The sequence below is a fragment of the Myotis yumanensis genome, unplaced genomic scaffold (assembly GCF_028538775.1).
Source record: "Myotis yumanensis isolate MYYU_CA2020_CCGP unplaced genomic scaffold, mMyoYum1.0.hap1 SCAF_13, whole genome shotgun sequence".
NCBI classification, from domain to species: domain Eukaryota; kingdom Metazoa; phylum Chordata; class Mammalia; order Chiroptera; family Vespertilionidae; genus Myotis; species Myotis yumanensis.
In genome coordinates this window covers 26,664,228-26,691,947 of record NW_027223764.1, presented here as the reverse complement: position 1 = coordinate 26,691,947, position 27,720 = coordinate 26,664,228, and the positions used below count along the sequence as shown (strand labels likewise).

At 39.2% G+C, this 27,720-nt stretch overlaps 1 protein-coding gene across 1 annotated transcript; it reads left to right on the top strand.

The window, feature by feature from the left end:
* Positions 1-5,659: 5,659 nt before the first annotated feature.
* On the top strand, positions 5,660-27,602 carry LIPM (lipase family member M). The gene is made up of 9 exons (XM_070432752.1): positions 5,660-5,937; positions 8,591-8,708; positions 15,594-15,792; positions 16,645-16,754; positions 19,100-19,236; positions 19,371-19,517; positions 21,003-21,074; positions 22,258-22,329; positions 26,442-27,602. Exons 1-9 carry the CDS (start codon positions 5,782-5,784, stop codon positions 26,709-26,711), a joined length of 1,281 nt encoding a protein of 426 aa, XP_070288853.1. The 5' UTR covers positions 5,660-5,781; the 3' UTR covers positions 26,712-27,602.
* The last annotated feature ends 118 nt before the right edge of the window (positions 27,603-27,720 follow it).

Genomic DNA, 27,720 nt, shown 5'->3' with positions numbered 1-27,720 from the left:
TGCCTCAAATAAAATCAGAAATTAAATAGGAAACATTACAACTGATACTGTCGAAATATAAGAAACTACTATGGACAATTATATTTCAACAAATTGGATAACCAAATTGAATTCTCTCTAAGTTTCAGGGTTTTTTTTCTTTACTTTTATTTTTTAACTCGTGTTACTGTTTGTTTGTTTTTAAGTGTTTGTTTTGTTCTGTTTTGTTTGCTTTAACCATTTCCATTTTTATAGTGTTTATACTATAATGGATAAATTTTTAGAAACATCTGAAGTCAATGAAATAGTATGGTATATTCTTGAATTTTCTAGAATTTCCATGGCAAGTTTAGGATATGAATATTTATGTTTTAGAAATTAACTCACCTAAAAAAATTATGACTTCTATAATCCCAGCAATCTCAATATTGTTCATTGTTATTGTATTTTCCCTCTTGCCTAAGCATAAACATAGGTACATTCTGTTATCTTGTTTTGTAATCATGTTTAAAATATTTCCCTAAACTTCTAAAATTTTAAGTTTGACTAAACTTATTTTAGATTTTAATAACTTTACTCTAAAATAAAATAACATATTTTTCTTTAAAGAAGAACCATCACATGTTGATTAAAGTAGCTGAGAGAAATTGATTGGAATCAAAGTGAGAATCACATTTTTCAATTCTGAGAAATTGGGAGGGTAGATAAACCATAGTCCATTTGCCTGCAGCCTGGAGTGTCCTGTGAGAAAACTCCTGTTGAGAGGACTAGGGCACAAGTTTGAGCATCTGGTCACTTCATCGTAGAGTGAATCTGACAAGAGCATTGAGTTGGACTTTCAAAACGAGTTCTTGGTACAACTCCTACTGGGCTCAAAGCTTCTGTTTATAAAACCTGAAAGAATTGTTTTAATAAAATTCAGTTCAACATTGGGGAAAAGCAGCACTAACTTGAGAGCCTATTTAACTGGCGACTGAAAGAGAAAATAGGAATTCTCTCCCAGTTTCAGGGTTTTTTGTTTTACTTTCTTTTCTCTCTCTTGTGTTACTGGTTGTTTGTTTGTTTGTGTATTTGTTCTGTCCTATTTTGTTGGTTTTAACTGTTGCAATTATTATAGTTTTTACACACAGTGCATTTATAGGTAAGGCTGATTTTCTGTTCATTTTTTTAGAAAGGGTTTTCTCAACATCTCTCCTATTTGACCTATTGTTGTTATGTAATTTTTATATATTATTAATTTGTTATAATACACATTAGGCAAGACCCATTTTGTTAGTTTCAAGATGTTGGAGTATTTTTGATCCTCTTTTTGGAGATGATAACAATAACAACAATAAAACATTTTAAAAGGTCACAGAGATCCTTGATAGAAATCTCTGAAGAGCCCTAGCTGGTTTGGCTCAGTGGATAGAGCATTGGCCTGAAGACCGAAGGGTCCCAGGTTCAATTACAGTCAAGGGCATGTACCTTGGCTGCAAGTTCCTCCCTGGCCCAGGCCCTGGTCAAGGCATGTTCAGGAGGCAGCCAAACAATGTGTTTCTCTCACATCGATATTTCTCTCTGTCTTTCCCTCTCTCTTCCACACTCTCTAAAAATCAATGGAAAAATATCCTTGGGTGAGGATTATTTAAAAAGAAAGAAAGAAAGAAAGAAAGAAAGGAAGGAAGGAAGGAAGGAAGGAAGGAAGGAAGGAAGGAAGGAAGGAAGGAAGAAAGAAAGAAAGAAAGAAAGAAAGAAAGAAAGAAAGAAAGAAAGAAAGAAAGAAAGAAAGAAAGAAAGAAGGAGAAAAATCTCTGAAGAAAAATTAGCTTTTTCACCCATCTCCCCAATCCCATCTGGCAACTGTCCAACTGTTCTTTCTGAGTCTATTTTGTTCTAGTTGCTCATTTATTTTGTTTTTTAGTTTCAATTCTTGATAGATTTGTATTTATTGCCATTTTATTGCTCATATTTTTCATCTTTTTTCTTCTTTTTCTTAAAGAAATTCTTTAACATTTCATGTAATAGTGGTTCAGTGGTATTACATTTCATGTAATACTGTTTTAGGTAACTCCTTTAGCTTTTCTTTTTGTGTCTGGGAAACTCTTCATCTGTCCTTTGATTCTAAATGACACCTTTGGTTGTTGGTTCTTGCTTTTCATCACTTAGAATATTTTTTGCCACTCCCTTCTGGCCTGCAAAGTTTCTGTTGAGAAATCAGCTGACAGTCTGATGGGAACTCCCTTGTAGGTAACTGCTTTTCTCTTGCTGCTTTTAAGATTCTCTCTTTGTTTTTAACCTTTGGGACTTTAATTATGATGAGTCCTGGTGTAGACCTCTTTGGGTGCATCTTGTTTGGGACTCTCTGAACCTCCTGGATTTGTATGTCTATTTCCTTCACCACATTAGGAAAGTTTTCTGTCATTATTTTTTCAAATATGTTTTTACTTTCTTTCTTCTCCTTTCAGCCAGCACCTCCATGCTGCAAATGTTGAAACACTTGAAGTTGTCCCAGAGGCTTCCTATACTATCTTCATTTTGGGGGGGAATCATTTTATTTTTTTCTGTTCTAATGGGTGTCTTTGCTTGCTTATATTCCCAATTGCTGATTTGATTTTCAGCTTCATCTACTATACTGTCGATTTCCTGTAAATTAATTAGTCTTCATTTCAGTTGGTGTATCCCTCAATTCTGACTGGTTCTTTTTTATGGTTTCTGTCCTTTTTCATGCTCTTGAAGTTCCTACTAAGTTCCTTGAAGTTCTCACTAAGTTGCTTAAACATCCTTATAACCATTGTTTTAAATTCTGTATCTGGCAGTTTATTTGCCTTCATTTCATTTAGTTCTTTTTCTGGAGATTTCTCCTGTTCTTTCATTTAGGATCTTTTTCTTTGTCTCTGCATTTTGGCTGCTTCCTTATGTTTGTTTCTGTGTATTAGGTAGAGCTGATACATCTCTCGGATGTGGTAGAGTGGCCTAGGGTAGTAGATGTCCTGTAGGGTCCAGTGGCACAGCCTTTCCATTCACCCAAGCACAGCACTCCAGGTTCACCCCTCTTGGACTGTATGCATTGTCCTGTTGTAGTTGAGTCTTGATTGCTTTTTGCAGCACTGAGAGAGATTGACTTCCAGGCCAATCAACTGTGAGGACCTGCTGCAACTACAGCAGAGGAGCTATTGTGCAGGAGCTAACTGTACAGATCAGGATTTACTTCAGTGGGGCTTTGGTGCTTGCCGAGTCTGCCCCTTAAGTGTGTCACTCATGGAGGTGGTAGGGTTATAATCTGGTGTCATCTGAAGCTGTCCACTGGGTGGACTGGCTGTGGGGCCTTCTGGGAGGTGTAAGGTCAGCCCCTGCCTCTGCTCTGTCTGGGGCCATCTGGCACAAGCTACAGAGTGATATGCAGATAGCTGCTACTTTTACTGGGCTTGGAGATTCCCAGGAAAGGCAAATTAAGATGAACTGCTGCTAATGTCTGGCCTGGGTTCACTTTGCAAGAGGTAGGGGGGTACACAGAGGCCAGATGCTGCTTGTTTGAGAGATTTTAGGAAAGTCCAAAGCATGAGGCAAGAGAGACCATTCATATGGAAAAGCCATTGCAAACAGTTTGCTTGAGCCTACAAGTTGGGTGGGGAGAGGACTCAGGGAATCACCAGCAACTGGGCAAACAGTGTAAACCAGATTGATGGAACCTCAGTGTGGTACTCACCTGTTGGCTCTGTGGGGAGGTGGAGGGAGGGTGTCTCAGAAAAGGAACAATGGCCTCTGCCAGCACTTTTTTCTGGCAGGAAGCTGACCCCAGCCTCACCCTGATCCCAGACAATTCAGTTGCTCCCCATATGTTCCTTTCAAGCCTCTGCCCCAGCACTGGAGCTCAGAGAGAATGAGTCTGAGTAAGTCTGTGCCCTGGTCCTTTAATAGGAACTGCCTGGGACTCCAGCAGCCCTCTGTCTCCCTCAGTCTCAGTTCCAGCTGGGTTTTACAGCCAGAATCTGTGGGGACTTCTCTTCCTGGCCCTGGAATCCTGGGCTGAAGAGGTCTAGTGTGGGGCAGGGATCCCTCACTCCTCAGGGAGGACCTCTACAGGTGAGATATCCCTCCTAATTTTTACCTGCCATATGTGGGTATAGAATCAGCCCATTCCTTGTCTCTACCCCTCCTACTAGTCTCAATGTGCCTTTGTCTTTAAATCCCTAGTTATAGGATTTTCATTCAGCTAGATTTCAGGTGGTTCTGAATGATGGTTGTTCTGTAGTTTAGTTTTAATTTTGATGTCAAAAATTATTTTAAATTTTAAATCCAGGAGAAAACTTTTAAAGAGATAATTCACAGAGATTTATGCAATTGCTTTTGATAGTATGTGGGGTTTTGTTCTTGCACAGGGCAGAGGATATTGACACATTATTTTTTTCCCATGTGGAATAATAATAAACAGTTGATTAAAATGCCTGAATTTTATTTCTGGCCTTGCCGCTACCTAGTAAGGTAATGTTGGGCAAGTCATTTAACATGTCTTCACATTTCTAAGAAATAAAAGAGCCGAATGAGATTTTCTTTCCTCCTGGCTATATAACATTTTAAAATCCTAAAATGTCAACAGTAGGCACCAAAGCTCTTTTCTACAATTGCATGTTGGATACAGAACTTCAGAGTGTGCTCAGTGGGTACCAGGACATGTGTCTCTTGAGTGTTAGACAAATGCTCCCTCTGCTCCTCTAATTAGGTCAACTCACTCCTCCTTAGCATGCATCAGATCAACAAGGTGGCAATGTTGAAATTATTCTAGATGAGAGCTGCAGCTTACCTCATACAGGTTCTGCCAGCCCAGAGTGGGTGAGGCTGAGACTGTAGGCAGATACTTTCTCATGGACTCATCATTCCTGTTCTAGCTTTGGCTCCTTTGCCAACCACATTCTAAAAGTCTACAAATTAGTGTGACTGCTGTTAGCTCAGTCCCAAAGAGTTGCTGTAAAAGTAAAGAAATATTTTACTTTAAATGATAGTTTCCTTAAATTTTAACACATTCTTTAATTAAAATGACAAAATTCTATTCTCCTGGCCTGCTTAAATATTAGTAGTCTAAGGAGTTGATCACATTGCCACACAGTGAAATGACTAGGTTGCGATTCATTTTAGTTATTGCTGAGAGTTTCGAATTAATCTCTCAGCAATTAACTAGTGATTACAACTTAAAATAAAAATGTTGTACATGTCTATTTAGTTGAGCTAGATAGAAACGGCCTTAACATGTAAGATTCATTTTCTTCCAATCAATGTTCTCACCCATCACTAAAAATAGAAAATGTCCTAAAATTTTTTGACATATTAAATAAAAGTATTTATTACTACATTGATCTTCAATCAAAGGATAGTAATTATTAAAGCCTTAGAATGTGACTATAGGAACTTATACTATTTTCTGTAGACTGTATCTTTCTACCTATCAAAGGAAGAAAAGCTAAGAAAAAAGCAAAAGATGCTCCCTATGGTCCTTATTACCTGACAGTGAAGAACAGGGATGTTATGGGCCGTATCCTATATACATAACTCCAGGTTGCGTCAAAGAAAGTTCTACACGCCTTCAAATTAAGGGATTGGTGACTGCAAATAGTGTGAGGGAGTGGGAGGAGCCAGATGGTATTGGGTCATCCTAGACAATGTTTCCATTCCAGCTCTGTGTTCTTTCATTCCTATCAACTGAGCTTATTTAATTTGCTCCAGAATTTTGGGAAGGAATTACAGCTGGAAAATATGTGTTTTTAAACCTACAGATCCTTCTGACTTTAGAATTAGTTGTTTATTGCCAGGAAAGCGTAAAGGCAGATGTTGGACCATGTCAAAAATCTTGTCAAGAGAATGGTTGTTTCACACAGAACTGAGATGTGGCTTCTGATGCTGGTGGTGTATGTGTTCCAAAGAAATGTGAATTCAGTACGTATGCCGACCAAAGATGTGGACCCCGAAGCGTTCATGAACATTGTAAGTTTGGATTTTCCATTATGTTTTAGGGGGGATGGAGTGCCTTACATGTTAATGTTCACATCTGTGTATTATCTGCATTATGTGCTATATTTATACATGGTGGTGATTTTTGTTAACATAGGAATCATAAATTAGCATATTGTACTGTAAAGTGCTAAACTGCTAAACTGGAAAAAAAAATAAAAATTAAAAAATAAATAAACTGCTAAACTGGGTGTGAGTAGACTGGGTTCTCTTCAAACAAATTCAATAAACTTGGGTGGATGACTTAGTCCTTTTGGCCTTGAAACACAATTTGACTTTCCCTTGAATTCTTAGATTCATTCTATGAGCAGAGAAATTGTTGCAGTATCTTAGGCCAAGCCCAGACCCTCCATTATTTTCATTTTGTCTGTGTTTTAAATTCTTTTTCTACTTTCATTAGTACTAAAAGAGCATTGGCAACTATAATACTGTATTATAAAAGTATTATCCCTCACTTCTTACTATTAGGGCACCCACTTCTGGTGGCACCCTTCACCCTTCAAAACCTGTATACCCAGGTTTTGGAATCAGTGTTCTGGTCCGGAAATAACTCCATTGTTATCCTGTTGACAGACAATAAATAAACGAACCCTAATGATTGCTAGAGAAGGCCTCCTGTGAGTAAAATTCATAAATGATGTGGTATCCCAGATGATTTTTTTTTGCCTACTTTCAAATTCTTAGTTGAGTTTTAACAAAGTCTGCCATATGATAACTTATCCCATAGAAGATATTGTAATAAAACCTGCAGAAATGCTAATTTCACTTAATCTTCACTGCCCTTCCAGTAGATATGAACATCCCTATTTTTCAAATCAAGGAACTGAGATTGAGGAAGTTAAACAACTTAAATTAGGCCACATTATCAGTAGATGGTAGAGCTATAATTTATAAGCAGGCCTTCCCAAACACATAATTGTAACCAGCATGCAGTAAACCCTCCTGGGTGAGCAGTAGAAGCTACCTCCCGGTGAGTGAGATGATTGCGTGTAGTATTAACAATCCATACATTTCTCATAGATTTAACATGTTTAAATACAGATTTAAGACCCTTTTTACAGAAGCCTCCTTTGAATGGATTCTATAACTCTGACAGGTCCTAGAAATCTTTTGAATCTACATGATGCCAAATATCAGGTTTCTTTTGATCATTCCAAAGATTGGCTGTCTTTTGGTGGTTTGTCCAGAGAGTTAGCAAATTGGCGTGGGTCCTTAGAAGCCATCTTCTGGCTCTGAGAAGGTCCCACAAAAATTCCTCTGGGTTACTGGGTGGAAGTAATCCCTTTAGCTATAGGCAAGGTGATCTCCCTGAGCCTCACCCACTGTTTGTGCACAGCACCTGCACACTGTTGGAGCTGCAGGAGCCCTAAGACTAAAGTTCTGACATTGAGCAGTTATGCATAGAGAGGCAAAGTAAAATAGGAAATTCAAATGATTGCCGGTATAAAGTAAATGAGATAGATGAATGCGGTTCAGAGTCTGGATAGGTTTGACTCTACACTGATTTATATGGCTATAATCTATCTTATATTTTGGTATAAAATTGACTTTATTTATGTATTTTCTTAGTGTTAACTGAACACCTATTAGGCCCTTGATACTGTGCTATGCACTGAGGTTACAGAGAGATCTAAGAATATCAAAGCCTTTACTTCATGAAGCTTACAGTCCAAGTAGGGAAGGGAGACACATTACTAATTACATGAATAGTGAAATCAAAAAAGAAAACATTGCCTGACCTAGGCAATTTAGGAAAGTTTTTCTAAATAGGAAGCTGCAGAGATCTAAAGTATTCTCACTGCTCTTGCCCGTTGCCATCATCTAGAGAAGTAGGGGATTATTTCTAAGAGCTGCTGCTTTAAAAGGAATAAAAAAGGAGAAAGTCAGGTACCAAATGCCCACTGTAGTATAGAAGGCAAACGGGCATCATAGTTAAGAGAAAGACCCTACAGTCCCATTGCTTGAGTTTTAGTCCTGGCTCTAACACTAAAACACGAACTAGCTATATGATTTTAAGAAGTTTATTTAACCTATCCCTATTTTTCAGTTTATTCACTTGTAAATTAGGTATACCAATGATTTATACTCCATGGAATTATTGCAAGAAATGTAAAAAGATCACGTATGTATAACACTGACTGAATTACCTGGCATATAGTAGATACTAAATGAGCATTGGCAACTATAATAATTAAACATCACTCCCACCCTTTCAAGTATCTCCTATTTATCTTTCAGATTTCAGGTTAAAACCATTTTTCCCCCAGCCTGTGGTTTTAAAGATGAAAAGAAACTGAGGAAATGCATAGCCCAGGTGTTCTCATAAGACAAGTGCCTCACTGACTGCATTAGAATTATCTGATCCCTAACCCAAAGCCAGCCCGGGAACCTGCATGTTTAAGTGCCTCAGACGATTCTGATGCACACCCAGGTTTTAGAATCAGTGTTCTGGTCCAAAAAGAACTGCAGAGCACTGGCCAATAGTTCTGAGATAACATGATTAGCTAAAGTAAAGGAGTTTTATGTTTATGCCTTCCAGCATCAAGAAATCAACTTTTTACTCTGCGGTAAGTGAGAGTATGGCCTTACAGAACCAAACTCAAAAGAAATTGTGCTTTTTCTGTAGAGTGAAATCATCCAACATAAAGGCTATCCCTGTGCGGAGTATGAAGTCACAACAGAAGATGGGTATATCCTTTCTATTAACAGAATTCCTCAAGGCCTAGTGCAACCCAAGAAAACAGGTATGGTTTATCCTATGTCACCCCAGCATGGCAGTGTTCCCTACAGTAATGATTTCCTTGTAATATGTGTGTAAAAGGGAGTCCGGGTTATTGTTACCAGCCAGGGCCATTTAGGCCAAAATATGACTTTAGTTTCCCCATAATCTCCATCACCACCACCCCATCTCCAATTATCCCAAATAAACATAGTGCATATGTCCAGCATGTTCTCAGCTCAGTGCCTTTGAACTTACAGTTCTCCCTGTGGAACCCTATTTCATCAGATATCGACAGTTTGCACTGGCCCTTCTTTCAGGCCCTGGTCACCTGACCACCCTAGTCAATATAGCAATCCCTTGCCACCGATTGAAGGCTAACCCCTTGTCTGCTTACATTTTCTTATAGCACTTAACACCGCCTGATATGCAGATATTTGCTTATTTATCTATCTCCCCCCAACCAGAACATAAATTCATTGGGAGCAGGAACTTTCTCTATTTTGTTTAAGACTATCACCAGTGCCTAAAAGAATGCTAACCGCATTGTCGGTGCCAATAAGTATCTGTGGAATGAATAAGTTGATTTTATATAAATAAATGAATAACCTGGAGACACAGATAACTTTCCCTAACCCCACAAATCCTTGAGGGTAAGCAAGGCACGGCTGTGCCAAGCCATCAAGTGCCTGTGGCAGTTCCTAAGCTCAGGAGAGACACCTGCAGCTCCCATTCATGGCAACTTGTTTTCTTGCCTCGTGTTCATTTACATTGTTCTCTCTTGGCCCAAGGAAGAGCTTGGTGTTCAAGGTGTCAGCCTTTGTGGCCCAGTTGGTGCAGAATACTCCCCTCTAGTGGCTGATGTTGGTCCTGCGTCTTCCATTGGCCTCTAAAAGGAGGAAATCTCCCTGCCTTAAAGGAAAGCAAGATTTCTCAACATCTCTTCAAAAAGAGGGCCAATGAAATTCATACTGAAAACAACCAAAAGGTGTCCATAAGCTTGTGAAAAAAAGCCTTTTAAAAACCTTCCTTCATTTTTGGCTTCAAATATTTACATCAAAAAAGAAAGTAGGCTGGGCCATCCTAAAAAAATGACAGCTTTTTAAAGAGTAGTTCTTACGCACTCGCCTATTGGCTATAATTTAAATGAAAATTCATGACTCCAAAGAATGATTGAAATGATGCCGATCATTTATGAGTCAGTTGTCTCACTAGATGAACCACGAGTACAAACTTCTGCCAGGTAGGGCCAACCTGGCCCCAGCCTTGGGAAATGTCCTAAAGATTTCAAAGGACAGCATTGATCCTCCTTGGTTTAATTTCATCATATTGAGGTCACCTCCTTGAGGGCTAGAGGATGAACTCAATGACCAGACATAAAAGGAAAACTTAAAATAACTCAGTTTCATTCTCCTGGTCCTGTACTAGGCCCTCATGTTCTTTCCCCAGAGGAATAAAATGAGGCAAATGGAATTCATAAAGCTTGTTGTAAAAGGCCTCTGTCTATAGAGAGACTGCACTTGGAATCAGTTAAATAATAACAGGATCTACCATCTGATGAGGTGAGGTGGCATGCTGACTGCTCAAAGCACAGTATCTCAATGAACCCTCAGCACAGTGAGGTAGGCGTTGTATTGTTGTTATGTTAACTAGGACACTGAAGCTCTGAGAATAACTGCCTTTGAAAATTACAGCACTAATAACAACAGCAGCAAAGCTTCTCTTGTCTTCCTCTAAAACAGGTACTATGGTGTGGATATTACACTCACAATCTGATCTAATTCTTATAAGCCCCATCAAGAGCATGGTGTTTGCCCTTTAAAGATGCAACATTTGATTATCTTTCAGTATAACTTTCTAATGTAAAAAATAATGTTTATCTTAATTTATTTAACGTGTTAGGATTCTAATGCCTTGATCCTTTCTCTCCTACTGATATTCTTATAAATTGTATTTTAATATAATTTCAAATTTACAGAAAGTTTTCAAAAATTGTACAAGGAACTACCATATACCCTTTACCCTGATTTACCAATTGTGAATTACATTTTGCCACTACGTACTTCCTTTCTATCAAATATCTTTGACATTAAATTTGAGACATCATGCCTATTACTCCCTAAATATTTCTTAATATTGGGGAGGGAAAAATAACTTTTTCTCCTACTCATTTTCGGTTCTATTAGCCTAATGGAAGACAAGTTCAAAATTTTTCTCTTGTTCATCAGTCTTCCATTAGGCTAATAGAACCAAAAATGAGTAGGAGAAAAAGTTATTTTTCCCTCCCCAATATTAAGAAATATTTAGGGAGTAATAGGAAGTTTATTAGCAGGGGTATCCCACATACGTATGGGAGCACTCAGAGATGAGTAACTCAAAAGGGTGCTTAGATTTTTGGGGTCTATATACCTAACTCAGTAGGGAAAAGGGAGAGGGATAAAGAGCACTTGTGGAAAAGCAAATGACTTTTTGGAAAGCTAAATGGCCCTTGGGAAAATAGATGGCAGATAAGATAGCATATGATAATGTTTGTCCAGTTCTAGTGCTAACTTCTCCTTTCCTAAAAAGAGAAGATTAAAGTTGCTACAGGGCAGGGAATTTATGACAATTGAGTTCTTTTGAGAGGCTCTGTTTTTAGGCAGACAAGGAATTTCAATAACTCAAATAAATGCCTTCAGCATAAAATAATCCGTATTCCAAAGTGGCATATTTGGAGGAAGTAAGGAAAATATCCTGATCCCCTTCACTCATGCATTTATTAAAATGAGGAAACTAACACTGATTGATATTAATATCTAATCCATAGTCCATGTTCAAATTTTGTCAATTGTGCCAAAGTCATTTCTATCCTCCCCTCCCCCAACCCAGTATCATCCACTTTATTTGGTTGTCTTTTTGTCTCCTTTCTAAGCTGAAAAAATTCCTCAGGTTTTCTTTGGTATTTTTGACCTTGACATTTTTGGAGAGTTTTGAACAGCTATTTTATACAATGTTCTTCAATTTGGCTTGTCTGATATATCTTCATAATGAGATTCAGGTTATACATTTTGGCAGAAATACCACAGAAATGAAGGTGTGTCTGTCCCACTGCAGCAGAGTATCAAGCACATGATAATGGCTTATTACTATATTGACAATATTAGCTTAAATTTTTTTGTCTTTCCCTGGTTTTATTGAGCTTCTGCCCCTCATTTCTGTGCTATCTCTCTCTTCAAACAGAAATTTGTAGATTTACTATGGACATCTGTGGGTTCTCACGGCTGGCACCAAGTGGTCTTTTCTCACTCAAAACAGATTTCTCTAAGCTGTAAAGAAAGATTATATTAAAAATGAAAACACAGGCTTTATTTACACACTCTAAGAAAATAGAGGGTTGGCTGTAGCCCTGAGAAAAAGCAGAATCCACACTTTTTATTGCTTAATTGAAATGTGAAGTCAGTGTTATATACATATATATATGTATGTGTATATATATACATATATATATGTATGTGTATATATATATATAATATATCCTATATAATAGAAGTGATATATATATATCCTATATAATAAAAGTGTTATATATATATATCCTTTATAATAAAATCCTAATATGCTAAGTGTCCAGTCGACCAGTCATCCATTCAACCAATCAAAGCATAATATGCTAATGATATGCTAAGGCTGCTCAACTGCTCACTATGACGTGCACTGACCACCAGGGGGCAGACAGTCGACCGGTCAACCAGGTGCTATGATGTGCAATGACCACCAGGGGGGAGATGCTTCAACCGGTAGGTTAGCTTGGTGCTGGGGTCCAGCTGATCGGGACTGAGTGAGACGAGCCAGACACACCCTGGAGCCCTCCCAAGGTCCCTCCACAGCTGGCCAACCTCCTGCATCCTTCCTCAGCCCCAATCATGCACCAGTGGGGTCCCTCAGCCTGACCTGTGCCCTCTCACAATCCAGGAACTCTCAGGGGATGTTGGAGAGCTGGTTTCAGCCCAATCCCGCAGGCCAGGCCGAGAGGCCCCACTAATTCATGCAGGAGTGGGGTTCCTTGGCCTGGCTGGCCATTGGAGCCAATCAGGGCCGCCGTGCCCAGTCCCTATTGGGCAATCGGGTCAGCCGTCCAGGGAGGAGAGAGGCTGATGGGGGACAGTAGTGGGAAGGGACTGATGGGGGCTGGCTGGCAGAGGGGTGGGAGGGACCACAGGAGGTTGGCCGACAGGCCCAGATTGGGGCCATCGGGGCCGGCAGGTGGGGTGGGGGAGGGACCACAGAAGGTTGACTGGCACAGGAGGTTGGCTGTGGGAGTTCACTGACCACCAGGGGGCAGCTCCTGCATTGAGCATCTGCCCCCTGGTGGTCAGTGTGCATCATAGGGACTGGTCGTTCTGGTTCTTCCAGCATTATGGTTGCTTAGGCTTTTATATATATACTAGAGGCCCAGTGCACAAAATTTGTGCACAGATAGTGTCCGTAGGCCTGGCCAGCGATCAGGGCCGATCTGCGGGGCGACTGGCGGGGCGATCAGGGGGCCCCTGCTAGCACCCACCTTGGCTGGCCTGGGGCCTGCGGGCTGGGGGCAGCTCCTGCATTGAGCATCTGCCCCCTGGTGGTCAGTGTGTGTCATAGCAACCAGTCATTCCACCATTTCTTCCACAGTTTGGTCAATTTGCATATTAGGCTTTTATTACATAGGAGATTTTATATATATATATATATCATCTTCTCTATCCATATTTTCTTTATCCATTCAGTATTCAACAGACATTTAAGTTGTTTCCATATCTTAGCTATTGTAAATAGTGCTGCAATGAACATGGGAGTCTACATACCTTTTCAAAATACTAATTTCGTTTGCCTTGGATATATATCTAGAAGTGGGATGGCTGGATCATATGGTAGTTCCATTTTTTATTTTTTTTTGAGCAGCCTCCATATTGTTTTTCCTAATGGATGTACCAATTTACTTTCCTACTCATAGTGTACAAAGATTCATTTTTCTCCACATACTCACTAACACTGGTTATCCCTTCTTTTTGATAAAAGCCAAGTGTGAGGTGCTATCTCATAGTGGTTTTGATTTTAATTTTCCTGATGATTAGTGATATTAAGATCCTTTTCTTATACCAATTGGCCATTTGTATGTCTTTGGCAAAATATTCATTCAGAACCTTTGCCCATTTTGAAATTGAATTTTGCTATTGAGTTGTATGATTCCTTATACTTTTTGGATATTAATCCCTTATCAGACACATGGTTTGTAAATATTTTCTTCTGTTTCATGGGTTCTTTTTCATTCTGTTGATTGTTTCATTTGCTGTGAGAAACTTTTTAGTTTGATGTAGTGGCAATTGCTTATTTTTGCTTATGTTGCCTGTGCTTTAGAGTTATATCCCCCAAAATATTGCCAAGACCAATGCCAAGGTGCTTTTCCCTATGTTTTTTCTAGGTGTCAGGTCTTACATTTCAGTCTTTAATTCATTTTGAGTTAATGTTTGTGAGTGGTATAAGTTAAGTGTTCAGTTCTATTTGGTGATATTAGCTTTGATCACTTTCTTAAGATGGTGTCTGCCAAATTTGTCTATTATAGAGTTAGCATTCTTCCCTTTGTAATTAATAAATATTTGTGAGGAGATACTTTCAGGATATGTAAATATCCTGTATCTCTTCAAACTTTATTCACTAATTTTAGCATCCATTGATGATTTGATAATGCCATCAATCTTTCTATATTTATTTAAATTATATTGTAAATAAGAGCTTTTACTTCTCCCCTAATTCTTTATTCATTTCATTGATATCAATATTGAGTCATGCATTCTCAATTTATATAATAGGATATAATTTATTACAATCATTTATTTTGATGCTCAAATTTTCCCACATTTAAACATTGGGAGATCCTTCACACTGGCTTGTGGGTTTTTCAGACATGAAGCACCCATAATCATTAAACCATTACATATATAGAATAAGCATATATTTGTATATATTAATATTAGAATATAAATAATTATAAATAACATATACTTACATACAGTATAATATTAATACATTAGGATATATAATATATTTATATATGTGGATATTTATATGTGTGTATAATTAATATAATAATATCAATAATTATATCTAGTATTTATATAATTATTTTATTATAACATTAATATATACATATGTAATTATATATAATTATACATTTGTTATATTATACATTACATAGTATAGTAACATATTATAATGTATGCATAGTATAAATACATAACAATGTAATTTTTTATTCTTATTAATTTATAATAGCTATGATTATTATATATAATTATCTTAATCATTATACCAGCTCCTGGAGCACTTCAGTATCCTCTCAGGTGCCCAGACAAGTCTAGTAATAATAACTTTACAAAAACAACAATGGAAAAGCATTGGCCTGCGGACCGAAGGGTCCCAGGTTCAATTCCAGTCAAGGGCACATATCTCGTTGCAGTCTCCTCTCTGGCCCAGGCCCTGGTCGGGGCTCATGCAGGAGGCAACCAATAATGTGGTTCTCTCACATCAATATTTCTCTCTGTGTTTCCCTCTCTCTTCCACTCTCTAAAAATCAATGGGAAAATATCCTTGGGTGAGGATTAAAAACAAACAAAACAACAGTGGGAGATGCGCTTTGATTCTTTCTCTGTGCCATGCATTGTGCCATCTGCTCCTTGTGCACAATTTCATTTCATCATAACAAAAATTCTACTTTTCTGATGAGGAAATCAAGACACATAAAGGTTAAGTAACTGACCAAGATAATCAAGCTAGCAAGCAGCTGAATCAACAATTAAACACAGGTTTGTCTAACTTGAAAGCCTTTGCACAGTAGGGGATAACCAGAAGGATAGAGAACATTTCCCCCGGTTGAAATTCTCTTTTTTTGTAGGTTCCAGGCCTGTGGTGTTACTGCAGCATGGCCTGCTTGGCGATGCCAGCAACTGGATTTCCAACCTGCCCAACAACAGCCTGGGCTTCATTCTGGCTGATGCTGGTTTCGACGTGTGGCTGGGGAACAGCAGGGGAAACACCTGGTCCCGGAAACACAAGACCCTCTCCATAGACCAGGATGAGTTCTGGGCCTTCAGGTATATGAGAGTCTCGAGAGGAGGTGGACCTGGATGTCTTTAGAAGAACTGGGTAAAAAAATCATAACTTCTAGCATTTGGAAAATTTACTTTGGTTGGCTCATCCATATCCTAATAGGATAGCCTGCAATTGTCTTAATTGACTAGTGATTCTTTTGGGAAAGTAGTGGGGAAAACTATGTTCCTTAAGAAGATTGGATCTGGTGAATGTGGTGAGAATGGTGGGTGGTGTCAGGTGATCGAGACTGGAATGAGAGAAGTGCATGTCCATTTGCTTATAGATGGATGTCCTGGGACTAACTCTTCTGTGAGTTATGACAAAGACTGGTGCCCCCAGGAGGAGATGAGATCAGACAACATTAAAGATATAAGGAAACTATGAAGCCTTAGGGACTATCAGTTCAACTAACACATTTCTTACAAAAGACTTTTAGTATTTGTATTTAAATTACCTATGGGCATTCAACCTGCTTTTTATCTATTTCATCAGAGAAGGGCCCCATAGCATCTTTAATACTTTTCATATAAGTGAATCTGCATGACCATCTGCTATTCTACTAACAGAACAACAGGACACCTCTACTAGGGAGGCAGGTCTTGTGCCCAGTAAATATTCATTGAAGATGATTATTGCTCTGTAACATCTGTAGAAAATAGCAGTTTGCTGACAACCTGTGATTTCTGAGGCACCCGGGCATCACAGGTTTGAAACAAGTCCAAACTGAGTGTTGTGAGGGACACAGTAACCGTCTTGGGTCTGACAACTCAAGGGTTTGTTTATAAACTCCGGGGGCTGTTTTTGTTTGTTTCTAATTATAACTTTTCATATAACTTTGTCTTTTCCTCTTGTAGTTATGATGAGATGGCTAGGTTTGACCTTCCTGCAGTCATAAACTTTATTTTGCAGAAAACGGGCCAGGAAAAGATCTATTATGTCGGCTATTCACAGGGCACCACTATGGGTAGGTTCAAAGGAAACCAGGTTTGTATACTCAGAGGAAATGTGAGCATATGGTGTACAGCTGTGCCTGGGATCAGTCTTCTCACACTTCACTCATCTGGCCTTATTCTCTTCGGCGACTCTAAGAGCAACAGGAAATGGGTATGAAATTGAGGGAGGCTTCAGGTAGAGTAGGTAGAGCAAAGGCTTTGGAGTCAGACAAACATGTATTCAAAGGTTGGCTCTACCACCTCTTAGGTAAATGTCACTGAGCAAATTATTTAATCCCTCTGGCCTCAGTTTCCTTATCTATAAAATGGGGATAATGGCTCCCTCTTAGGGGTGTTATAGGTGATGGACTGTTCAATATGACTGATATAAGCTCTGTGAAGCAAGGCTGTGAGAGCAGTTCCTGGCCCATAGTATGCACTCAGTAAATGCACTGAACGAATGAAACATAGTCTTCAGTGTCTGGCACATAACAGACAATCAATAGACACTAAGCACTGTCATCATACTATACACAGAACTGCTGCAGGGAGTTTACTCAAGTCTTTCTCTCCTTTTTTCTCTCTCTCTCTCTCTCTGTCTTCTAATGACAGTGTCTGCAATTCCGTGCTGGTGTCCTTTTGGTTTTGATGACTTTGTGAAAAACCTTAACTCATGGCCCCAGAGGATACATATCACCTACTTGGGGAGATGGGAGTGGAGGCTGGCTATCCTGGCCCTTTATTAGATCAAAGTCAACAGGAAAAAAATGTGCTTGGCCCTGGTTACAATGAAGGGAGATCAGCAGAGGCAGAGTATGTGCCATGAGAAGGCTCTTGAGAGGGGGCTGTGAAGGGCTCTGAGCTAAAGGGACTCCAGAGGCAGCCAGGCATCACCCGTGCAAGGGATTCTGAGAGAGGTGAACACTCAGTGGAAACTCAGGGCACACATTCCATTGGTTCATTTTAACTGTCACTCTAGTGACTAAAAAGAGACTGGCTTTCACATTTGTACTTTCTGGATTTTTCAACAACATTAACTGATCCTAAGGATGCTGTGTCTCACCACGTACTTCACAGAAAGGTAAAATGTTATGCCTGCTTCTACTTTCATTTCCAGAGGTCTTAAAACATTTTCCCTATACTAAATTGTTCAACTTGACATGAAGACAAAGGTGCTAATGATGACGTTAAATGTTACTCTGAGAAGAAGGAAGTGGCCAAACAAGCCTAAGACGATTCTATTAGTCAACCGCGGAGCTATTAATGCGGAAAACTCGAACTTGCTTTACATAAAGAGAGGAATTAATGGGAGAAGTTATCTAAAGTTCCCAAATCTTGACATTTGAGGAATTAAGTCTATATAGTCAGAATTAAGCTGGAATATAGGAATGTATTTGAAAGTATTTTCAACCCAGTCCTACTGATGGTACAGTTGGGAGAGCCAGAGCTAATACCAAGTCACTCTTCTGCCTGCCTTTGCATGTGGCTGGCAAAACAAATCATGTAAAGAGAAAAGAAGGGAAGGAACCAGTCTTTCTTAACACTCACTCACCTCCTGGGAACCAGACAGAAGTCATGTGATTTTATGTTGTTTTTTCTACCCAACCTCCTTCCCCACAGCCTTCAAGCATCAACCTAGACAGAGCCTGTACATGCTCTATTGAAATAGACACACAGTATTTCCAATATAGTGACCATGCCCTGGATTTATATAACAGCCTTTTTCTCCCAGAAGTTCCACAGAGATTAGCCCTGTACAGTGGTAATTTGGGAAATTTGGCTCTATTTTATAGGTCTAGAAACTGAGGCAGAGACTGACTTAACTAGTGTTCCATACCAAGTCAATGGCAAAAATAAGAGTTGGAATCCAGTTCCCTAGACACTTGTCTACTACATTACTTTATAATTTGGGTTCCAGAACAATTAGGGAATCACAAAAACCCCAGCAAAACCTTGCCATACCCATTATGGTATTTTACAGAACATGCTTGTTATTAATAAACAAGGAAGTTTTTCTTATTTTTTTCACTGTAGAGATTTGAATTAAATGAAGTAAGAACCATGAACATCATAAGCAAAGTGTCAAGAATATAGTTACCCCTGTCTCTCTCTCACAAAGTCCACATTATTATACTGAATAATTAAATTCACCAATTCAATGAGACCCTACTACTGGATATCAAATAAGATAGATGTCAGAAGGAACACTAAGGCATTTTTCCTGCTGTCATTTTCCCCTCTCAATGAACTTATAATTTCATGGGCGAGTTAAGACACAATCACAAGTAATTACTGAAATATCTTGACAAAAGTAAGTAAGCATTTTATGAGTTCGAGGATATTCCGTATCCACGCTGACCTATTTCTTCTCTTGCAGGCTTTATTGCATTCTCCACCATGCCAGAGCTGGCTCAGAAAATAAAACTGTATTTTGCTTTAGCACCCATAGCCACTATTAAACATGCGAGAAGCCCTGGGACCAAATTTTTGTTGCTGCCAGATATGATGATCAAGGTACGTGACTCCTCAGAAAATTTCTTGTCTATGTAGAAGAGTCCACCTAATAAGGTAAGATTACACTTTTCAATTAGATGCACTTATTTTTTACTATGATGTAATGACTACTCTTTTGTTTCCTATTTTTACAGGGATTATTTGGCAGGAAAGAATTCCTCTACCAGACCAGATTCCTCCGCCAGTTTTATATTTACCTTTGTGGTCAGATGATTATTGATCAGATTTGCAGCAGCATCATTTTACTTCTGGGAGGCTTTAACACACAAAACATGAACATGGTAAGTGAGAACCTAGTACATTCTCAGTTTCCCAAAGCAAAGCTCGAAGTTATTGCCAGTAAAGACTTAGAGAAATGTAATCTTAGTAATCCAGTTTTCTCCAAATACACTAATATGTGGGACATGCTTTAACATGGGTTGAGGTCAGGTTAACGGAAGGACATTGCTAGATATAAACTTCACAGATTATAGATGGAAGTGATACGAAAGCAGCTTTATGCATTGAATTAGCAGATGAAAAATAGTGATTAGAACCCAGTAGTCAAAAGAGAGAATCGCCATGCAGCATCTACCTCTTCTTTTCTACTTGGGTCCTTCTGGTCCTTTGATAAGATATCTGGGAGTTCCAATTTGGCTTAGGTAAAGCTACGAGTTGGAAGGTGGCATAGTGTGGGTTCCCAAGAAGCATACTCTGAGATAGAGATTAGTAGGTAGAGTGATTTGGGGTTATGTGCTTGGAATAACACCTAGAGAAGGAGTGAAACAGGATTGGTTAGATGGAAGAAAATAATTTTTTTTAAAAAGCTGTGATAGCCCCTTAATGCAGCGGTTCTCAACCTGTGGGTCGAGACCCCTTTGGCGGTTGAACAACCCTTTCACAGGGGTCGCCTAAGACCATCCTGCATATCAGATATTTACATTACGATTCATAACAGTAGCAACATTACAGTTATGAAGTAGCAACGAAAATAATTTTACGGTTGGGTCACAACATGAGGAACTGTATTTAAAGGGCCAGAAGGTTGAGAACCACCGCCTTAATGGGCACCTCTGGTGATCCTACAGGGATTTGTGAAGATGGGATGACCCTTCAGAACTCTCCCAAGTGCAGTGAGAGGGCTGAGTGTTTATACCCCCATATCAGCCAGTCATTTAATGCAGATGACACCGATACTGGGTGATACATTGGGCAATACAGCTCTCTCCACCTGGGACAACCCCCCAAGGAGGCCCCACAGTAGCGGGCTACCAGCTGGCAGCTGGAAGAACACATCTTTAATTCCTGAAGTCTTTTTATTCTTTGTTTAAAATAATACGATTAATAGCTACCATTTAATAAACATTTATTATGTGCCAGGCTAACAATCCTATGAGACAGATATTATCAATTTCCCACTATGCAGATTAGTGTCCTGAGATTTAGTGGATTAAATTATTCCCATATCCACCTAAAAATTAAATGGCAGAGCTAGGATTCGAATATAGGCTTGTTCTAGAGTCTTCATCCTTAATTACTGTAGTAAGATTTAAAAAAAAATGAGTTCAGATATCTACCAAGAAGCCATCCTCGGATGAAAAATATAGGTGCTCAGGAATACATTTAGTGGCATGTTTATTTATGTGCATATTACTGTTTCATAGATAAGGGCTGATAATTTAATGATGGTCCCATTTCTTAGTCTGACACCTGGAGATTTGATCTGGACAAAGTGCATGTCTTATGAGTTTTTCCATGTCCCACAAACCACTCATGCTTTGTTACAGAGCCGAGCAAATGTGTACGTCGCTCATTCTCCTGCTGGGACATCTGTGCAAAATATCCTGCACTGGAGCCAGGTAGGAATGATGTTGAATTTGTCCTTTTCCCTAAGTAAGTATCTGTGGGAAAGAGTGCCCTTTTGATAAACCAGGGGTTATTGCATATTTCTTATGAGATGAAATGTAATCCAGAACATTGCAGCTTTTCAGGAGATGGGAGGGAAGGATTGGGCCACGGACGTCTTTAGTGGACCTTAAAACTGTGAGGGCAGATGGTCCCATTGACATCTTTCTCTGTCTCTCACCACCTCAAAATGAGGCTGGAGAAGATAATTGGAGGCTCCTCTAGCAGCATGGTCAAGTAGTAACAAAAGTAGAAGGCAGGACCAACCACCCAAAGAGGCCTCACAGGAGGGAAAGACTACCCTGCAACACAGGAGGGCAAGTCTTGATCACCAGTCACATGAACTAAAGAAGGCAGAGCTGGAGTAAGACATTCATAATGGATTCAAGGATAATGTGAATGCGAATTATCCTTTTGCCAGTGAAGAAGCACTGAACCTAATAATATTGCTCATTATAGATGATACAATGGAGTGACCCTGATTGATTGTGGAAATAAGGATGGATATAAGGACAGAGCTAGAGAATAACTAACCTTGGATTCTCATGTATTAAAAATACCACTTTGTTTTTTAAAAAGGGCGGGGGGAGGGGGCTGTTAACTCAAGCAGAGACTTTTAAGAATAGTGATGGCATCTATATATCATAAATATTGGCCCAGCTGCTTTCTGTTTTTGTAGCAACTTAGAGTCTAGTGAAATTGTTCTTGTACAGTTGTTATATTTGCAAGAGAGAGAGAGAAAGAGAGAGGAGAGGAGAGAGATGAGAGAAATATTTTATAATTAAAACTAAAGAATTCTGAATTGTATTAAGTGTCGGTCACCTTCTCGCAGTCACCAGGGAGAGCTTTCCCCTGTAGCCCAAGAGTTGTACAGATACCATCTATGAATGGGGATGCACCTCCTGGAGTTGTATGACATGGGGGCCAAGTATGTCTGCAGTACATACATTTTCTCCTGAAAAGGTCTTCCTCTTGCCTTTGTACTTCCCTGAAGATTATCCTAATGCTGAACAGAAGCCTCAGTCTCTGCTCTCTGCTTCCCCCACAATTGCAGACTTGGGAGCACATTTCCACCCCTCCTCCCACTCTTTTCCAGCGATACATTTGAACGCCATGTACATTTTTGTTTCCTTTTAGGCAGCGAATTCTGGGGAACTCCGGGCTTTTGACTGGGGGAGCGAGACTAAAAATCTGGAGAAAGGCAATCAGGTAAGAAAACCAATACCACCTTTTTGAAGTGCACGACCGGGTAGGTCTAATGGCAGTTTACTGTAGAGATGGAAATAAAATATGAGTACGCGAGTGGAAAATAATAGTCGGGGTTTGACTCCATTTGAAAATGGGGACGTTCACAGGTGGTCACAAGGCCTGCTGCCTTCACAATGGAGTAGGAGAACTTCTTTGAGAGAGGCTGCTTCCATGAAGGGGGCCCTGGGCTTCGTAGGAGCGAGATGGAGTAGGTTTAGAGAAGGGAAGAATGTGGTCTCTGGTGGCTACTACTACAAGAGGCCTTTCTTGATAAGAAACCCTGAAATCACCAATGAAGATGGCAGGAGTGAGGTTGTTTGTATAGTACAATACAAAGACCATTCATCTGTGGTTGCCAGAGACAGGGGTGAGGGGTTGGGTGGGAAATGGGTGAAGTGGGTCAAAAGGTACAAACTTCAGTTATAATATAAATAAGTCAGAAGGTATAATGTACAGCATGGTGACTCTAGATGATAATACTGTGTTGTGTATTTGAGAGTTACTGAGAGTCGATCTTAAAAGTTCTTATTAGAAGCAAAAAAATTTGTAACTATGTGTTGTGATGGATGTTAACTAAACTTACTGTGATAACCATTTCACAATATAATACAATCTTATAACTCAATTTAAAAACCTTGCTGCATAAAGAAAAAGAGCATTAATTGGTGAATGAGGATTACTGGGTTAGTCTTGCCTCTACACCAGTGATGGCGAACCTATGACACGTGTGTCAGAGGTGACACGCGAACTCATTTTTTTGGTTGATTTTTCTTTGTTAAATGGCATTTAAATATATAAAATAAATATCAAAAATATAAATCTTTGTTTTACTATGGTTGCAAATATCAAAAAATTTCTATATGTGACACGGCACCAGAGTTAAGTTAGGGTTTTTCAAAATGCTGACACACCGAGATCAAAAGGTTCACCATCACTGCTCTACACTATCAACTTGTGTGATCATGGCTAGGCCGCTTTGATTCTTCAGACCTCAGGTTTTTTTTTTTTTCTTTAAACATTGGACTAGATCATTCTTAAGAGTTCACCCTGGTCACACATATAATGATTCTGTAATTTGCAAGTAAAGACATTTTTTTCTATTTTAAAAAATATTTTTATTGATTTCAGAGATGGGGAGAAAGAGAGAGAGAGAGAGATGATGATAATGAGAGAGAATCCTTGATCGGCTGCCTCCTGCACACCCCACACTGGGGATTGAGACCATAACCCCGGGCATGTGCCCTGACCAGGAATCGAACTGTGACTACCTGGTTCATAGGTTGACGCTCAACCACTGAGCCAAGCCAGCCAGGCAGTAAAAAATATTTTAAAAATGCTATCACATTATCTAAGAAATGTGTAGTCAATGCTATAGAACAAAATTAAAAACAAATGTTGTGTAGAATCAGAAGTAGACTTTATACTCTTCTGAGCATAAAATCTTCACTGAAGATTAGTAGCAGCTTGTGTGTGAATATAAACAAACATTGACCCTACAAATTTAAAGTTGGAGGGAGCTGAATAGATACAGGCAAATCTTTGAGTACCATAGCATACATAATATCTATTTCTGTACATCAATCTAGATATAAAAGGCTAGGAAATTGGACAGACTGTGCAATGCCCATGAATAGCAAACTCTATGAAAGGTCTGCTCCTTTTTTTTTTTTTATTTTAGCTCCATCTTCACCATTTCCTAAAGCATGTCTTTAGAGGAAGCATTCCAGTTCCAAAGTAGTTTTAAGTTTTCACATTTAATGTCATGAGTTCTAGGAAAATCACTTGTGCACAGTAGGTGCCAGAAAACGGTCTGATGGTGGGAAGGAAGATACAACACCCACATACAAAGGTGTCGCAGAATCACAGAACCTTAGCACTGGACCTGAATTCAATTCAGTCTTCTCACCTGTAATATGATTTTAAAACATATATTACTGGCTCCATAGAATATTCCAACCTTTCATATCTAAGTTAGGCTATAAAAGGTGTTTCTGATAATCAAATTCTGATGTTTGTGTTTGGGAAGTTTTCCCATACCAGCAAGCAATTCCCTGAACACCAGCAAGATGTCCTACAGTTCTACCCACTGCTGGGATAGCATCAGATGCTATGGCTTAAGAGCCTACAAGACTGCCTCCCTCCCACTTCCGATGCCAACCTGGACTTCTGACCAACTGTCTATAAATCAGAGGTTTCCATGACAACTCCCTCTGGCTAGATTGGCTTACAGAACTCAGAAAAACATTTTACTTACTAGATCATCAGTTTATTATGAAAAGCCAGTTGGAAAAGATGCATAGGGCAAGGTATACGGGAAGGGGCACAGAGCTTCTATGCCCTCTCCAAGCGCACAGTTCTCCCCACATTCCCACTTGTTCACCAAGCTGGAAGCTTTCTAAACCCTGTCCTTGCTGAGTTTTTATGGAGGCTTCATTACTTAGGTATGATTGATTAAAAATTTAGCCATTGGCGATTGAACCCAAGAAGTATGAAACTGGAAGTCTCAGCCCTCTAGTAACATGATTGATTCCACTGGCTAAGAGCCTTCCTCTGGTTTCAAGTCACCTCATTAACATAATGAAAGATACCTTTATGGCTCTCATCCCTTAGTAAATTCCAAGGGTGTTTTTGGGCCTGGGATGTGGTGGAGACTAAAACAATAGAAATGTACTCTTTCCCAGTTCTGGAGTCAGAAATCTAAAGTCAGGGTTTGGACAGGGTTGGTTCTTTGGAGACTCAGCGAAGCTGCCCCATGCCTCATGCCTCCTCCTAGCTTCTGGTGGTTGCTTGTAGTTCATGGTGTTCCTTGGTTTGTAGATGCATCACTCCATTCTCTCAACCTCTGCCTACATCTTCACATGGTTTTCTCCTCTCTGTCTCCTGACCTTTTCTTCAAAGAACACTTGCCATTTGAGGGCTACCCCAATCAAGTATGATGTCATCTCAGGATCCTTAACTAAGAGTTTTAGGAGCTCTGTGCCAGAAATGGGGATGAAAACCAAATATATATTTGTTATTATACATTACAGCATCGCAGGCTATAACTCCAAATGTTTAGAAAGTCACAAAATGGCACAAGGATGGCCTGGATTGGAACCTCAGCCCCAGGGTGGATTTTCCAAGTAAGAAATGGGCCCCAACATTCCTGTGGAAAGTTCTGGGTGCTGATTAACCTCAAAGGCTGAGCCAGCCAATCTGATTTCATAGCACTGCTTAAATAAGAGAAGTTCTCAAGGGTTAAGACTCCTAGAAACCCTTCTTTGGGTGATGGGGCACTAGAGCAGGGATCTAATTTATACCTTCCCTTGGTTCAAACTACCTATGTTCCAGTGCCATTGACTTCCCATGTTTTTGGAGATAGTCAAGCAGGGCCTGCTTTTTAAAATAATATTTTTTTAAATGATTTCAGAGAGGAAGGTAGAGGGGGTGAGAGATAGAAACATCAATGATGAGAGAGAATCATTGATCGGCTGCCTCCTATATGCCTCCTATTGGGGATAGAGCCCACAACCTGAGAATGTGCCCTTGACAGGAATCAAACCTGGGACCTTACAGTCCATAGGCTGACACTTTATCCACTGGGTTAAACCAGCTAGGGCTGGGCCTGCTTAAAGGCTTTCTATAATCATAGAAAATATCTGTGCAGCCCCAGAGCAGAGTCCTTCTCAGTAGGTTCCCTTCTCTTGACTTTCTCTGTAGAATATCTCTAACTCTGGCCTCATGAAACATTTGTGAAGTTATCTTTTAAAGGTAAATTATGCTTAAAATATTTATTAATAGGAAGAAAAATAATTAAAAAGTGATGCTTAAAGTGCTAGGCAATTTACATGTTTTCTCATTAACCTAGTAAGTGATTACAGATATCCCCATTTCACAGAGAAAGAAACCGAGGTTCAGTAATTTTACCTTCAAGTAGGTGCTGAAACAGAAACTCTAAATGCAGATCTGCTTGGCTCCAATGCCTGTGCATTTTTTTTTCATCACAACACATATTTAGAAGGTTTATTTGGAATGTAAACGATGAGTTTGGAAGTTCAAATGTGATCTACAGCTAACAACTTTTCTTTTTCTAGCCAACTCCTGTAAGGTACAAAGTTGGAGACATGATGGTCCCTACAGCAATGTGGACTGGAGGTCAGGACTGGCTTTCAAATCCAGATGATGTGAAAACACTGCTCTCCGAAGTGAACAACCTCATCTACCATAAGAACATTCCGGAATGGGCGCACATAGATTTCATCTGGGGGTTGGATGCTCCTCATCGTCTGTACAATGAAATCATACATATGATGCAAGAGGAGGAGACCAGCCTTTCCCAGGGGATGTGTAGGCTCAGGCTGTGAAGCATCTGATACTGACAAGTCATAGGAAAAACCTTGTGGACAATGTGGCTGGAGTCCATGAACAGAGGATGGATTTCAGGAATTGAAAACCTATCCTATCAGTAGAAGGGAAGAGGAGAGGGGGAGGAGGGAGGAAGTTGACTATATATTCCTTCAGGTGTCCTGTATTTGGCACTAAAACTGACATTAACTTTTTTTTTTTTTAGTTAATTAAACTGCTCATTGGCTGAACATAGGTTTCATGTGCTATTATATAGTCCACCATCTTGAAGGGCAGGCTTTATTCAAGAGCTAGAAATTATCAAAACATTCTCTATGTCACTCAGGTAAACTTCCCTAAAACATGTACTTATTTTTCTATAAGCCATACTTTGGGAATAAAGTAAACTGAAAAATTGGGATGAGAGGGAGGTCTTGAATCTCTGGATTATTGTTGACTTTCACAAAATAAATTAGACATTTTCGTCTTATTGCCATAGAGACAACACTACCTCAGAAAGCCAAGCTACTTTAACAATCAATCAATCAATCAATCAACAAACAAACCAAAACAAAAAAAAATCAATGTACAGTGTGGATATAATATATTTTCAACATCTTCAAAAGGGTCAAGTTGTATAGTTGAGTCGCAGATGTCATACTTTTGTAGAATTTTTATGAGTTTTCCAATAAATGCAGTACACACTGCATAAAGTATCTATGTGTATTTGAGTGTCTAAATTCAAGTCCAAGCTTGTTTGGGGTTGCAGAAGACCTTTTGATTAGAAATGTATGACCCAGCTTTCTGCCTCCAGAAATGAAAAGCTGAGAAGAAAATGTTGTAATGTCAGCAACATAATAAAATGAATTGTCATGTATGTTATCCTTTGATCTTGACAAAGTTACTGTTAGGCAATTTCCCTGCTCATTAAAAAAATCTGGTTATTTCTTTTAAAAATTGTTCGCTTTTCACACAGTTTAAAATATGACAGATATAAAGTATATGAGTAATAGTACAATTTTGCAAAAC